General features: G+C 40.9%; 1 protein-coding gene across 2 annotated transcripts in view; it reads left to right on the forward strand.

Moving 5' to 3' along the window:
* The window catches only part of gas7b (growth arrest-specific 7b), a 68,142-nt gene that overhangs the window by 35,993 nt on the left and 15,575 nt on the right, over window positions 1-16,574 (forward strand). For both annotated transcript variants that reach the window (XM_075457505.1, XM_075457506.1), the window contains 5 exons: window positions 2,007-2,060; window positions 7,456-7,545; window positions 9,347-9,462; window positions 9,696-9,770; window positions 16,033-16,111. In XM_075457505.1, coding sequence (XP_075313620.1) covers window positions 2,007-2,060; window positions 7,456-7,545; window positions 9,347-9,462; window positions 9,696-9,770; window positions 16,033-16,111 — 414 coding nt within the window. The remainder of the gene's footprint in view (window positions 1-2,006; window positions 2,061-7,455; window positions 7,546-9,346; window positions 9,463-9,695; window positions 9,771-16,032; window positions 16,112-16,574) is intronic.

A 16,574-nucleotide genomic window follows, 5' to 3' on the forward strand; every position in this document is an offset into this window, starting at 1 on the left:
TCTCCACGACCCTTCCCTTCAGAGAAGGCGACCATGCATTTGGTCAGTAACATAGTTGTTTTCACACAGGTTCAGTAGATTCTTGTAAACCACATTAAGAACCAGATTAACTTCATCCATCCATCCATCCATCAATTTTCATCCGCTTATCCGAGATCGGGTCCCGGAGGCAACAGGTTCGGGAGAGAAGACAGACATCCCTCTCACCAGCGACACTCTCTGGGGGATCCTGATGTGTTCCCAGGCCAGAAGGGACAAATAATCCTTCCTACGAGTACTGGGTCTCCCCTGGGGCCTCCTCCCAGTAGGACGTACCCAGAAAACCTCCAAAGGAAGGCGACCAGGAGGCATCCTAACCAGATGTCCAAACCACCTCAGCTGATTCCTTTCGATGCGGAGGAGCAGCAGCTGTACTCTGAGTTCCCTTTGGATGGCAGAGCTCTTCACCCTATGAGCCCGGCCACCCTCCGAAGACCGATTTCAGCTGCTTGTATCCGCTTATGTCTCGTTCTTTCGGTCACTCCCCAAATTTTGTGACCATAGGTGAGGGTTGAAACAAAGATGGACCAGTAGATTCAAAGCTTCGCCCTATGGTTCAACAGCCCCAACTTGGAGAGAACATTCCACCCTTTTCCGTTTGAGAACCGTGACCCCGGATTTGGAAGAGCTGACTTTAATCCCGACTGCTTCACACTCAGCTGCGAACCGCTCCAGTTTGCGCTGAAGGTCTTGGCTTGAAGAAGCCAACAGAACAACATCATCCGCAAAAAGCAGAAATGCTGGTTCCCAAACCAGCCCTCCTCTCCACTACTACGCCCTGAGATACTGTCCATGAAAATCTCAAAAAGGATCAGTGACATGGGGCAGCCCTGGCGGAGTCCAACATGCACTGTTTTTTTTGTTTTTTTTACAGATTGTCTGTCATGTTACTCTTAGGGCATTGTGACAGTTTCAGCATATATGACCAGAAACTAATTTTACAAAGTGGTGCATGAATCTGTATTTTATCGCTTTGGCTACAAACTGTTTCACATTTGTACAAACAATCACAACACCAGAGGAGCAACTGAAATGTCTGATAAAAGCGAGTTAATCTGCAGTTTCAACTGATCATCACTTTAAGTACCTAAAGTAATTTGGAAATATGAAAACATTGGTTAATGCATGATAAAAGCCCACTATTCAGTCCCCCTAACTCTTCAAGAGCATTATAACAATTCAGGAAACATCCAAAGCCAGCAGAAAACTCAGCAACTCCCAGGTTATTGCGTCTGTTTGCAGTCATAAAAGTTCAATTACTATAATATTGGCACACAATTTTGTTTTTCCACATTTCACCTGAACAAACCGCCTGCCTCTTTTCCCCTCTCGTTATTAATAGAGAGGCTGATGGCAGTTAAAGCTGATTAATCCCTCCTACAGTATCTGCTCCCCTGATCATAATTAGCCAGGCAGTCAGGGTGAAGTTATACAGGATCCACCCACCCCTTACTCGCTTTCTCTTACCTCAGCCTTCTTTTCTACACCTTCATGGACGCACCCAGTCATTGCAAAAAATATACACACGTTTCTTATCCAATGTCCTTTATTTTATTGAGTGGAAATCAGGCGTTGCACACAGCACATTTATTCTTCTTTCTCTCCACCATATACTCATATCCCACTGCTTTATTTGAAAACTAAGCTCAAATGTTGAGATACACACACACATATATCCACAGTCACACACAAAGAGAAAAAGCAAATCATGCTTTGCTTTGCTCTGCAGAACTATCCTCCCTACTCTTCACAGCAACACACACACACACACACACACACATACACACAGAGAAGCAAACCAGCAGCAACAGCAGGAGCAGAGAGTGCACCAGTCAGACGCTAACAGCGCTCGCTAGGAAAACAACAGTGCTGGTGTGCGTGTTTGAGTGAAAGTGTGTGTATGCTGAGCAGTCATGTCTGACGCAGAGGACAGTGGTTTTGACGGGGCGTCCTTCTTCTCTCTACAGAGCCCAGGATCAACGTCGCCTACCAGGAAACAGAACAAGGAGACCACGGTCACGGTGAGTATGGCAACTAATGGAAACTCTTCACGAAGCATGAACTCGTCCTGGATCTCACTGCAGTGGCCCTGAAGGATACCAAACTTCAGACTTATTTGGAGTTGTATCCCCCACGTTTGGCGAGGATAACAGAGAAATACACTGTGGACATCATACTGAGCATATTGCCGTTGTAAAGGTGTTTCATGTCCTCATCAGTGTTACTTTCTCTCTATCTCCTGTCTGTTCTCTCTGTTCTCTCTAAGAGCAGTATTTGGTGCTTGTTTTTAGTTGCTAGTGTACTGATAAACAGTGACATCATCCTGTTCAGCATCCAGACGATCTCTCCCCAGTCATCAGGTCACTGCATCCTGTTTGGGCTCATGCATGGTAAACAGCAGAAGTGTCGCTGCTTGGAGGTCATAGATAATATTCGGACTTTTGTTGGCTCAGGATTGAATTTTCTCTCACTTTACATTAAAAAAAAACTTTCGAAGGGGGCCCTCAGCTTCCATAGCAACCAGGGTGATGTTTTTGATGAGCAGATGGTTATGACAGGAAACATTAGAGAAAGAGAGAAAGACAGCAGCACATGATACCAACTGTTACTGATACTATTTGCCAGCTAGTGTCAGCTAAGTCATGGTTGACATCCTGTTCCATTCTTACATGGGATATATGCACTTTGCAGTAATAATTATGGCACTTCAATTTGTTAGTAGTTTAGTAAAAGAAGGTATTTTTTATTCTTTGTAAAACTTTGTTTAATGGACTTAAATATAAACCTTGTGTGTTCTTGCACAATTCATGTTTTATATTGTATTAATAATGCATCAAAAACAGAACATAATTGGATGGATCAGTACAAGAAATGATCATTTGAAGAGTGGTTGTTTCGGATTTGAAATTATATGAAAAACTAAAATGATCTGAAATAATCGCAGGCTGTAGACGACAAAGTTAAAAAGACTGTCTGGACTCCATGGACCAATAGGAGGAGTTAGCATACTCTAGCTTACTTTTCCAAAGTTGTATTTTTAGTCAGTGATTGAACTTAAGCTGAACTACATGACTCTTACCTTATCTGCTTCCATGGGTTGCACCGGATCAACTAAAGGGTGGTCTGAATACGTTGGAATCTTGATAAAGGAAAAATATGCGGCACGGTAGCAATGTTAGCTTCACTGAATTTGTCATTCAATTTGTAATTATGTTCACGAGAAGTTATACATTACAACATGCCACATTTACCTGAAACGACACCTGCTTTACAAGGCACCTGAAACCTCTTTTCAGGTACAGTTTTTTTACTCTTGTAATTTCTCAGCCCATTTCATCCAAGACTCTTTTATATACATGATACAAAGTACAGCAAAATGTCAGGCATACCATGATAATGGATTTATAGATGTACACGTCATGGTCTGAGCCAACAATGTAATCGGTTCCAGCCTCTAAACTCGCTGTCAGATATCTGAGTGAGTAGTTACAGGCCTGATACACATCACTGAAAATGAGTGTTTTTACAAAGGAAAACCTGTGTGCATGCAAATCCTTGAACGCATATATTTATGTTCTGTGTGTAGTTTTAAGAGATAAGTCTTATGATGTGGGATCAGAGTTTTGCATTATGAGCTCTGCGGAGACTTTGATATCCCGTGAGTCCTAAAGGCGACAGTCTGCTCTTTTTACTGGCCTGAATCCACAATCCTCTTCTGCTCTTGGCAAAGGGCTGTAATCTCCTTGGAGTTTTAAACAATTTCCATCTATCTTTTTGTGCAAGTGTTTAAGTTAACTGCTTGTCACCTCTGCTTAGGAAATTGGCACAGACAAACAAACGGGGTGGAGCACTGCTTTCTGCCTTCTAGTTGTACATGCACTTGTTTGATGAAGTTGCGTAGAAACTCGTCAGTAATACATTTTATTTTAAAAAGACAAAAAGTGAGATAGCAAAACTTACTTATATTCCTTATTCAATAATGGGGATGCATGTGCTCCAGTAGCACCATTGCTGAGGCAGCACAGATGAGTTTTGCTAACTGACATTATGACCAGACTGCTGTTTTTAAGCTCATATTGATAACAGAGCTGATTGGAAGGACTTTTTACTGATTCTTCCTTTAAAAACTCCCTATGGAAAAGTCCATAAGAAATTAATATAGACCCATTCATGCAATGTAACCTCCAATATTGGCTGAAGTGTTGTAGCACATTGATTTGAATAACGTTGCTAGTTAGCTATAGTGTTGTAGCACATTGATTTAAATAACGTTGCTAGTTAGCTATAGTGTTGTAGCACATTGATTTAAATAACGTTGCTAGTTAGCTATAGTGTTGTAGCACATTGATTTAAATAACGTTGCTAGTTAGCTATAGTGTTGTAGCACATTAATTTAAATAAAGTTGCTAGTTAGCTATAGTGTTGTAGCACATTGATTTAAATAACGTTGCTAGTTAGCTATAGTGTTGTAGCACATTGATTTAAATAACGTTGCTAGTTAGCTATAGTGTTGTAGCACATTGATTTAAATAACGTTGCTAGTTAGCTATAGTGTTGTAGCACATTGATTTAAATAAAGTTGCTAGTTAGCTATAGTGTTGTAGCACATTGATTTGAATAACGTTGCTAGTTAGCTATAGTGTTGTAGCACATTGATTTGAATAACGTTGCTAGTTAGCTATAGTGTTGTAGCACATTGATTTAAATAAAGTTGCTAGTTAGCTATTGAGAATGAGGAGTCACGTGACTCCGGTCGGCCGGTCGGCCATGTTGGCAGAAGAATCTATTGGTTGCCAGGGACAACGCCATTAACTTAACGGATATCTTCCCGCATTTGTCATTTCGGCAGGGCAGAGACTAATACAAAAGAAAGAAAGAAAGCAAAGCAATGCAGAGAGATAAGGCGAAAGAAAAGGGACCTTACAGGGACAAGCTTATTACAAGCGCAAAGCAGCGGTATTTGGAGAAACTGTCCAGCATCCAAAATATTGATCCTTACGAGCTCCCTGCAGTAGGTCAGACACCTGCTCTCCCTGATGCTGCATCCATTTAGGAAACCTAAAATAACGTATTTCGTTGTTCCTATGTTTCCCAAACGTATTGTGTGAGGTACTGGAACAGTTCTTCACACAGCATTGATTTCCAGACATGTTCTTGCAATTCCGTACTGTTTACACTTACTGATTTAAAAACACACGCGTACAATGTAAACGAACAGAGAGAACGGCGTTTTCTCGCTAGCATTCTGCCAACATGGCGGATAGGGGCGGGGCTCTGTACTATGACGACAACTCCTCATTCTCAATAGTGTTGTAGCACATTGATTTAAATAACGTTGCTAGTTAGCTATAGTGTTGTAGCACATTGATTTGATTAAAGTTGCTTGTTAGCTATAGTGTTGTAGCACATTGATTTGAATAAAGTTGCTAGTTAGCTATAGTGTTGTAGCACATTGATTTGAATAATGTTGCCAGTTACCTACAGTGTTGTAGCACATTCTTGTAAGGAAATTAGCTCATTAGCCATGGTGTTGTAGCACCTTTTTGTGTGTAGCAGAATCAGCTGAGTGATGACAGCACCCTGGGTTAGAGCGTTTAGTGTCAGCTTGATGTGTGTAAGCCCACATGAGGCAGGATTATTTCTGTTACTGCCTCCCTTGCCGACTTTGGCGCTCAGTTCCGCCTCTGTCTTTCAAACATAGCACGATGTGCAACGAAGGCGCATCGGTGCAGACATGAAAATGCATATGTAATATGTGCTTTTGTGTTTCTGCCACCAATATCAAGAGTTTATGCATGGCTTATGCGTTATTTGGAAACAAATCAGAGACAAACAGGGGCATAACAGGTCTTTGCCACCCTCCAAAAAGAAAGTTTTCTGAAAGCTGTCACTATAGTCACAAAGATCAAGAAAGAAAGTTCTGAAAGCTGTGTTACCTTAAATGTAGTTTCTAGCTTTCAAGCCACCAATCTGAGGGACATTTGTGGAAGTGGGAGGAGTCTGTTTTAGAAGTCTGTTGAATGACAGTCACATGAGCCTATGTATGTGCATCTCCATGTCCTTTTTGAGCTTCCCACACCGTGTGTGTGTGTGTGTGTGTGGCCATAAACGAAAAACAAGAAGCCCTGATCTTTACCAGACGAAGCAGGGGTTAGGTTTAAACCATATTAGCTGCCAGCCTCTGGACCTTTGCCGTGATTAAACAGAAAGCCTTTCCCTCAAACAAATTAGAAGCTTCATAAGCCCACATAGGCTTAAAATAGTGGCCTTTGATTCTTCTTCCTGCTATTTCAGTATGAATATTGGTTCTGGAAAAGTCATCAGCAGAACTGTGTTCATCAATTTTCCCTGAAAGGACAAGCTTTAGCATTAGACAGTGTTGCCATTGAAGATTCTGATAGAAACTGTGCGTATTGCCTACAGTCTGTTTACCTCTGGAGGATAATTGGATTGAAACTGACTGAAGATAAAGCTGCTTTTGTTTACCTTGGAATTAAACTTCACATCTTTATGTATCTCTTAAATGTGAAGACTTCTTCTTGTTTTTCTTCACCAGGGAAAGTTATGTTCGTTGTTAGGGAGACCATGCGAAAATGACCCAACTGTATTTCCTGAACATTAGATCAAATTAAATTTCAGTGAGGATCTGGATCTTGGTCTTGGAAAATTGTGAGATAGGGCATTAGATGTGGGGGAAGAGTGTCTCAATTGGCAGCTGAAGAGAAGAATTTGTTTTGCTAAATGTGGAGGTAATGACTTATCAACACAGTTGTGGGTTCCCAGAGTCTCATCTGAAGTGAACATACCTCTCTAAATGGAGAATTTAGAGTTTGTCATCGTCGTTCTTGGTTGCCAGTGTAAAAGCTTAAAGAAAGATCATGAAAATACATGATACTAGAGTGTCACACATTATATGCACTGTCCTCTTGAGTGAAATCCGTGAGTGCCTAACAGCATGGAGGCTCTCAGCCAGCACGTTCATGATCACTTCTGCTGACAATTAACTGCACCGGGATAATTAAAGGCAATATTTGGGAATCCATTTGTCTGATTGCTTTGGGCAAATGTAGAGAGTGTTGTGCTGGAGGGCTAAATGTGAAACCCCAACGAAAAGCTCAAAACAACTAAATCCCTGTATTGACAATAATGTCCCCAAGGACAGTAGAAACACAGAGGAAAGGGAATTAACGATTTTGGCTCGATTGGAAATGTTTACTTTAGTTTGGTGTGTTCATGTTGAGCTGCGGAGATGAGACCGTGTTGCCAAAGCAACGGGGTACAGACTATACTGAATACCAACACAGATATGTGTCCATGTGTCTGTCAGCACATGGAGTTCTGATACTGCTTTCTAAGGTGGCATCAGATCCTATAACCTGCCTGATGAAACAATGGTGCTTTTTCTTTGTCCTGCAGATTAACTGTGTGACTTTCCCCTCACTGGCCTGCATGCCCGAGCAACAGCTGCTAAAACCAGACGAATGGAGCTACTGCGACTACTTCTGGGTAAGTTTACCCCACAAAGGCTGGGAAAATGGGCTTTTTCAGCCTCATATTTTATACTGTCAGTTGCTTCTTCATGAGATAGACAAAACTAAAACCAATGATTCTCATATGCCTATCGATACGGAAGGGAAACAAGTTTTGAATAATGTCTGACCTGGCAAAGATTAAAACAATGTGATTTACCAACTGTGGTATGATATAACATCCCAGATATGTCCACCGCAGTTGTTGTGTTTTTTCTCTTTCTTCTGCTAAATTACAAACACAAGCAATATCACCTTTACTGGCACCCTCGGGCAACACTGCGCAGTCAGGAAACATCTCTTTTTTTTATGGCTTTCCAAATTATCGCTTAAGATCTGCTACTCCGGTGAATGGAGACCAGGCTGGTAATTGTTTGGACTGCAGCACCGAAAGCCCCGTACCTTGTTTTAAACCGCCACACAGAGCGCATTAGTGCTCACATGTTTACATATTTTGCATATATCTGAAAGTATAGAATATATGCACAGGAGGCATATAACATCATTTATACATTCCCCTCTGATAACATTACATGACATTACAACCTTACATTCTGCTGGGATGAGTGAAATAGATAAATCTGTTTATGAAGTATGTTCAAAGGCTGATAGTTATAGTTTTGGATCTAGCTTCAGATTATCATATTAACCCATATTGTTGAATGGTTAAAAGTAAGCTAAAGCCGGATGCGTCAAAAATGATAAATAGCAAAGAGAGACACAGGTGACAAGCACAGAAAACAGCTGCACTCGATTATCTTCATTATTTAAAGTCCCACTCCAGCAATTCCTGATTCTCGAACAACCTGTCTGTGCTCCTAAAAATTGTATGATTTGGAGATTTTGCCATGGAATACATCTCATGATCTGCATTGAGTATGACTCTCCAACTTCTTCCTCATCCAGTTTGTAGGGATCTATTAATATTCTAATGAGCCCCACCCACATCTCAGAACAAAAAGCAAGGAAAAAATGATTTTAGGATGCAGCATGTAAAAAAGGCAGCAGTGAGAAAGCTGTAGGTGAGGAACTTCTTTTTAAATCACTAAATGCACATCCCTGCGAGTCTGTAAGAACAGTTCGTGTTCATCTCATCCTGGCTGCGCTGCAAAAATGAGTCTCAGCATTGGCTTTGATAAGATCCAGCACACAGCACAGCAGGATAATACAGTGCATGTAAGCGGCTGGAGCGCGGCGAGCCAGCTGGCCTCTGCTGCTCTGTTTGGACATCTCTCACCCCTGCAGTGTAATCTCTACCAGGTGCGGTGTGAGCAGCAACACACTACAGTCACGGTGGTGACAACACAGCACAGAGAGTGAGAGGGAGAGTGGACCGTAGAGTCCAGGAGTGGCAGGATGTGAGCAGCCATTTTTCAGGAATCCTTTAACTTCGACGCAGGTTTATGAACTTTATATGAGTTAAACATGCAGTTGTGGGGTACAGTCGTCAAAATGTGTTTCAAATCCAGATTGTATATAAAGATGGTGAGATCTACACTTCCTGCTACTGTACAAAAGTGGAGGCACATTTTTATAGAGCTGGGTTCTGCCACGTTGTGCTGGTGACCTCATTTGCAACCAGAATCTTCGCTGCAGTGGTCGGATGATGGTGTTGTATCGTAACATTATGCCTGTTATGACTGTTAATGCTTCTGTGAACTGTATGATGTTACCTCTCTGTTCCTGAGGTAGCATGCTGTTTCATTTCAGTGCTGTTCTGTCCTCATCTGTTTGTTGTATGAATGCTTTTCCTGTGTGCTCGCTGTGTTATCTCATAGGCTGACAAGAAGGATCCTCAGGGCAACGGCTGCATCACTGGGTTTGAAGTTTTGCTACAGAAACAGTTGAGGGGTAAACAGATGCAGAAAGAGATGGCCGAGTTCATTCGAGAAAGGTATCTGCTTTTTAATCTGCCATCTCCCTCTTTTGTTTTTTTCTTTTCTTACTTCTTCTTGGGTTGCCATGGAAACCGCACAGCTGTCATTAAAACAATCCATTTCCCCTTTTTTTTCTTCTTTTTTTTTTCTCTTTCATGCACTTCACAGTGTTGCACAACAGAGGAAATGAGCATTGAAACCGAGTTGCATAAAAGCTGTGTGGTAATCAAACTCTCTACTTCCCTCTCAGGATAAAGATAGAAGAAGAATATGCCAAGAATCTCTCCAAGCTTTCCCAGATCCCTTTGGCAGGCCAGGAGGAAGGGTGAGTGACCGTGGATGCCCACACCCCGACATCAGCACCCATCTCAGAGGAGCCTCTCATACACGGGGCTGCATGAATCAATTTTTTTTTTTAAGAACACACACTCACACTTGAAAAGCAGACTGCCAGACTTTCAAGTATGGAGGCTGTAAATAATGTTTTTAGGTTCCATCATCTAAACATCTTTGCAATAATAATCTGCTGTCCATACTGGACAACGCCCACCACAACACGGAGACACAACACATCAGGCAGAGGAGTGTGTTCAGTGGCAGACTGCTGTCTCAATCCTGCTCCACCAACAGACTCAAAACCTCTTTTGTTCCTCTGGCCATCAGGCTGTACAACAGCTCTCAGTGATGGCACTTCTGAATTTCACTTTCAATATTTCACTTTCGTCTTACTTCACTGGTCTCTTTATATTTTTGATATTTTTAAACAGTTTTTTTAAATTCTTAGATTGTTTTTAAAGTGTTTATTATTTTCTAAACATTTTTATTGCTTTATTATGTCTACTACTGGATGCTTGAATTTCCTTCAGGATCAATAAAGTATCTATCTATCTATCTATCTATCTATCTATCTATCTATCTATCTATCTATCTATCTATCTATCTATCTATCTAGTAAGACCTCAAGGAAATGAAGCAATGTTGTAGAGAAGAGTGAGCCAAAATACTGAAAACAATTACTCGAAGGTATCACTGATGTATTTTTTCACACATTGTAATATATGTGTTAAAATATGTCAAGAGTTGTTCATGTGAGCTTACATGAAGACCTGGTAAAAATCCCATCCAGGGTACTGATGAGTGACGACATAAATGTAGTGCGGTAGCAACACAAAGTACAAAGTAATCAGGAGTAGGATGATGTGCACGTTGTTACGGATGAAAATACCACATTTTTTTTTTAGTGTTGATGCTCACAACATGCAGTACGTATATCTAAAACAGTATGTGTTTTATTGCTAATGAATTAAACCTTCCATTGTTTGCACATAAAGGATTTTAGAAGTTACACATTCTTTCATGTCTGCTGCGAGTGGTTTTGTTTGGCGTGAATTTGCACGAAGGTTAACTTAGTCGAGCAATTAGCTATTCAGACAGACAGCTCCACAGTAAGCCGCAGTAAGCCAGTCAAGTAGACAACCGGTTGAGACATCCCGTTGGGAGTCTGGGTCTGCAGGCCCCGTCAGTAATGTTGTGAAACAGCGCAGCGTTCCTTTAAACCTCCGGGTGCTTTGATCTTTTCCGTCCGGCAACATATGCTGGTTATTAAGAGAGTGCAGAGGAGAGGACGAACACACAACTGGGCAGAGCGACCGTGTTGGGAGTTGGAGGGTAGCGCTGGTTTGTTTGTGTGTGGGAGAGGGTCTGGGAAACCCTGCAGGGAGTGAGAGAGTTTTCTGCCAGGCCTCTTTTCTCCTGTCTGACAGCAGAGGGGCTATCATGCTGAGGGCGGCTCTTTGTCTGACCCACCAAGGGGAGACAGGAGCGTAGAAAGTAACCGAATATTGAGAAGGACACAACCTATTGAAGACAAGAAGCTGCGAACACTGTCCACTGCATTGTTATTTAACTCTTCTTATGAAGAAATTCCACAAGGAAACATTGATGCTGCATAGCAACGGGACAAAGTGTCAGAGCTGCAAATTATTCAATTGTGAGAACCATATTTGAGACTGTGGTCTAAAGGTAGTTTTATCTGATAAATGTATTATTACAAATGAACTACAGCGGGAGGCCATAGCTTCTCTGGTGTACTTTAAACACAATTAACTAAATTCTTTGTGAGATTCAAATTTAAGGAAGACTTTCACATTTAGTGAACTCTCTTGCCCTACAGATGGGAGCGTTGTCATCCGTGTGCAAGTTTCAGAATACATGGGATTCCTGCTGTAAGGAGTTAGATGGCCATCAGGTCATTTATTCAAATGTCATTGTTATTCCTTTCCTCTTTTTTTTTTTTTCCAAGAAATGTGAAATGAAAACCACTCAATTTAACTCTTGCCAGATTAATTGGCATTCCGCTCATATTAGATCCAAGTTACAGTGTGTAACAATGGTGGTTAAATAGCCACCGTGGTCAATCATTAGACCCGTTAGTTACAAATAATACATCATGAAGTACACATAATGTCACATTTTTTACAGCTAAACATTGTGTAATAACTAGCGTGTGTGGTGTCATCTGTTTTGGTTTAAATATTTATAAATTGATTTGATGTTAAAACTAGGCGAGCAGAACAATTGTAGTCGTCTGTGGTTCACTGAGTATTTGAACTCATTTATTCAACAAAAGGAAGCTTTAGGGATGAAATACATGGTGGTGTTTTTTCTTGGTAAGAACAATTGCTTATAATGGCTCATGCTAGCCATTGTTGGGAAACGGGAAGCTAGCTTGCTAATCTTAAGATCTTCTCTACATGGAAAACTGGTCTCCGACTTCAGTAGGATATAAGTGAGCAGGCTCACTTGATACCTCCCAGGACTTATTGGCTTTATTTAACATCCTCAACATGTTATTAGGTAATAAAAAGTTTGGGAAACTTCAAATGAGTATGTCAACAAGGTTTAGCAAGGCTTACCCTCCCCTGCAGTGTTTACCGTACATAAATATAAGATTAGTCCTCTTCATATCACATAACATGGTGACAGAGAGTGGGCTGGAATTGCCCCATATAGAATCCAGATTATGCCAGCCGGCTCAGCCTGCCCACACCCACAAAAGTGCAGCACAGTACTTTCATTATCCTCTCCCTCAGGCTGGCTCTGTTGTCAGACAGGACAATCACTGTTTTGTTGGTCAGTTCCTACCATCTGACCAACCTCAGCCCAGAACCAGCCGTCTATTTATTCCTGAATTTACCATTTGTTTGATAGAAAAGTAGCCATGAGGCATGTGACAACTTTTTTTTTTTTTTAATTAACGCTACTAACCCTGCTCTGTGTGAGATCTGTGGAATGAAAGAAACACTGTACATGGCCAAAAGATTCATTTTCTCTGAAATCCACAGTGTTGTTGGCAAGCGATTGCCTGTCAGTGGGAAATGTAATACTGCAGACACATCCCAGATGTCATTTATTGACTGAGTAACATTTGATGTGGCGCAGCCTTTGCATAAGTGCTTTTTCATCGATCATGGGTTATTAAGTGAACACGAGCTTTTAGTGTGGCCTTACTTCAGTTGACAGCTTTTTCAGATTCTTGACATGTATGATCATAAGTGTATTCTAATTAACATTACAATTATTGTCGGTGCTTAATATATACAGTACCACGAAATTCGTAACATAAATCTTGCACCTTGCTGTCCACCTGTGGTGATCGTAGATGACAGTTTTTTGTTTAGGATAATTGACTGTGTAGCTGCAGCAGTTAGCCAGCTACCTGAAATAAAATGCTGTTTTGATACTCCGTTGATCATTTATGTCATTTTTCCACAAGGATAGTGAACACGTAATGTCTCCAGGTGTTCAAAAATGCGACCGCTTTCCTTTTTTTCAGTCTTACATTACATAACATTAAGTAATCCTATTTGGATTTTTGGAAAACAAATATGGAATGATAGGAGTGACACACACACACACACACACACACACACACACACACACAAACACAAAAAGAAAAGAGCCGTAAAATGATAATAGAATGAATGGAAATATAAAGAGGAATTAACAGAAGAATAAGAAAATGTGGACTTATAAAGAAAAATGGAAAAATAAATGTATTGTATGTATTTTTTTATTATTCATTTTTCTATCATATTATCAAGTAGTTTATAATGATCATACACATACACATATATATACAAAAGCTAAATAAAAATGACATAATATACAAATATATGTACAGTATATATATACACACACATATATATATATATATATATATATATATATATATATATATATATATATATATATATATATATATATATATACTGTACATATATTTGTATATTATGTCATTTTTATTTAGCTTTTGCTTTAACAGTTTGTATGTTGCTTTTGCCATTGCCCCAATCTGTAGCATAAAAATGTGGTCGACAGCTCCTGGTCCTGACTCTGCATCCTTACTTACTAGACCGAATCGGTGGATTAATGATCAAATCGTAGATGCATCGATATGCGGATGTTGAAGATTGTTAAATTAATCATAAAAAGTCCAAATTAGTTTTTCAATACCTCAACTGCACTATAAATGTTGAGGAATATCTTCACAACATCTATACCTCAAAGGCACTAATGAAATGCCAAAAAGGAGGAACTTGGGAGTGAAAAAAAACTCCATCTGGCTGCAGTTGCTTCCAACTCGATAACCATTGAGCAAACGATGTTACAGCTTTATTTCAACTTGGAAAACTTTTAATGCGTTTGTATTCAGTCTCAGAACCAGCACCACTTTTGCGGTGTGTGTTCTTTGGAGCAGAGAAGATATTTTCTTCACTCGTCGGTCTCACTGCAGAGTGTGTGCTCATGCTGCCAGTGGATGCGTACAGGAACGCGCCGTACTCATACCAACACAATAAGGAGCCTCTGCTATTCTCAGCAATTTTAACAGCGTCAGTTCTGCGTCACGCGCTGCCTTCTGCATGGTTTAGACACCCGTCCCCTCCACTCACATTTTGACCTGGGAGAGCCCATCTTCAGCAGAGAGCCTTCCTGTGATGTGCTTGTGTGAACAGCATCGGCAGAAAAAGACTGGATCAAACCATCTGCACATTTTCCTGAACATCTCCAGTGTTCATGTGTGAAACCAGCCTATAAATGCAGCTAGACTTTAGCAGGAGCTTTCAGTGTGCACATAACTCAGCCTGCTGAAGCCCCCCACCCCTGACTCCACCCCAGCCGTGTAACATCTTCCTTTGGTGCTGCTGTCAAACTTTGCCTGGAGACGCGTGGAGTCGGCGCTTCTAAATTCTTGCCATTCTTGTGTACAGGTATTTAAGACACATCCTGAATGAAGGACTTGGTGGGCACAGTCTAGTGGGTAGGTTCACTGAGCACTCACTGAGTTGTGAGCTTGTGGTTGCAGTTTTAAGATCAGGAGCTTTTCACTGGTGCAAAACAGAGAGAAATGATAGAGAAATTTAAATAAGCATTGGCAAAAGCAATAAAGAAATAGAAAAATCCACATCCACCATTTCTCAAACAACATATGTGTCACACACTTATGATAACATGGTGTATTATATGATATTTAGATGTTTTGTATGTTTTCAGATACAAGAATTCGTCTGTTTATCTACAAAATACTGTATAGTTTAACCGATCTTTGGTTGAATCCTTTATCTCGAGCTGATATATTCTTACATTTTCTCACACTACACATTTTTAAATGGGTGACTTAGTTCATTTTGATATGTGAAGTTATTCCTCATGCACTACGCTTAAAGGAGTTATGTTCACAGAACATAACCTGATTGGACTAGACAGATGCTTTAGTTTCATTCATCAGTCACACTTGAGATTTTCACTCGGTAGCATTCATTGTGTTCAAAAAGCTGTGAAATAATCTGTGATTGTGATTCTAGCAGCTCAGAATGATTTAGACTCCGTCTGATGGCGTAGCTTTGCAGGTGCCAGACTTTTCCTCGGACAGTGTTCGGAATGTTTGGGATGTCAATGTGAGGGAATTCCACACATGGCTTCCATTCAGAGGCAGACTTTGAAGCGACCCGCTTGCCCATAAAGACGGTCCGCCCTGGACCCTGAAGCCTCGTACCTCTGACCGCCTGCCTGCTGGGGGATTGTTTTACGGCCCTTAGTTTGACTAAACCAAGGCCTCCTGCCTCTCGTCTTTTTCTCTCAGTCAAATCGAATGTGTATCTCAATAAAAAGAGAAGTGATGTGCATCCTTAAAACAAAAACACTTGTCTCTGGGTTAGTGGCTCCTGCTGTGTTGAAAAGATGCTGTCGTAGCTGAGAGAAGAGCCGTATCTCACGTCCCATACATCCTAATCATGTGCTGAACTGGCTGTGGACCTCAGCTCAGCCTTCTTTACCGGTTGTGTGTGTGTGTGTGTGTGTGTGTGTGTGTGTGAACTTTTGCACTGGCTGCTCATGAGGCCCATCTGTGAAGCAATGACTGTGGGCGTGTCTCCCTGCTCTCTTCACTTTCACCATTTTGTGTCTTACTCCCCTTTATCACACACACTTCCTTGTATATCCTTCGGCAGATAGTGTGTGTGGTCCCATTTAGTGTGTGATATTAACGACACACTTTCTCCCCCTCCCTCATTCTTATCTGTTCTCAGGACTTTGGGGGAGGCTTGGGCCCAGCTTAAGAGGAGCCTGGCGGATGAAGCTGAGGTTCACCTAAAGTTCTCTTCAAAGGTAATTCATCTCACTGCTGGTTATCGCTAATTAGATTCTCAAAAGTTTGACGGCTGGATTTTTTGCCACATACTCAGTGTTTGCTGTAGCCAGCTAGCAGTTCCAAAAAGTTTGGAGAATGTGTAAATGGTGAATAGAAACAAAATACAACTGTTTGCAAATCTCCTAAATTATTATTTCATTCACAATAAAACACAGATAAACATATTAAATGTTAGAAGTGACACATTTTACTATTTCATAAACTATATCAGCTCATCTTGAAATTGATGGCAGAAACATATCTCAAAAATGTTGGGACAGGGCCACGTTTACCACTGCGCAGCATCCCCTCTTCTTTTAACAGCAGCCTGTAAATGTTTTGGAACTCAATGGATTTGTGTGCCAAGCATTTTTGAATGCTGAAAGGTCTGGACTGTCAGGCAGGCCAGTTTACCACCCAAACTTTTCGACCACAAAACCA

The sequence above is a fragment of the Odontesthes bonariensis genome, chromosome 23 (genome assembly GCF_027942865.1).
Source record: "Odontesthes bonariensis isolate fOdoBon6 chromosome 23, fOdoBon6.hap1, whole genome shotgun sequence".
Lineage (NCBI taxonomy): Eukaryota > Metazoa > Chordata > Actinopteri > Atheriniformes > Atherinopsidae > Odontesthes > Odontesthes bonariensis.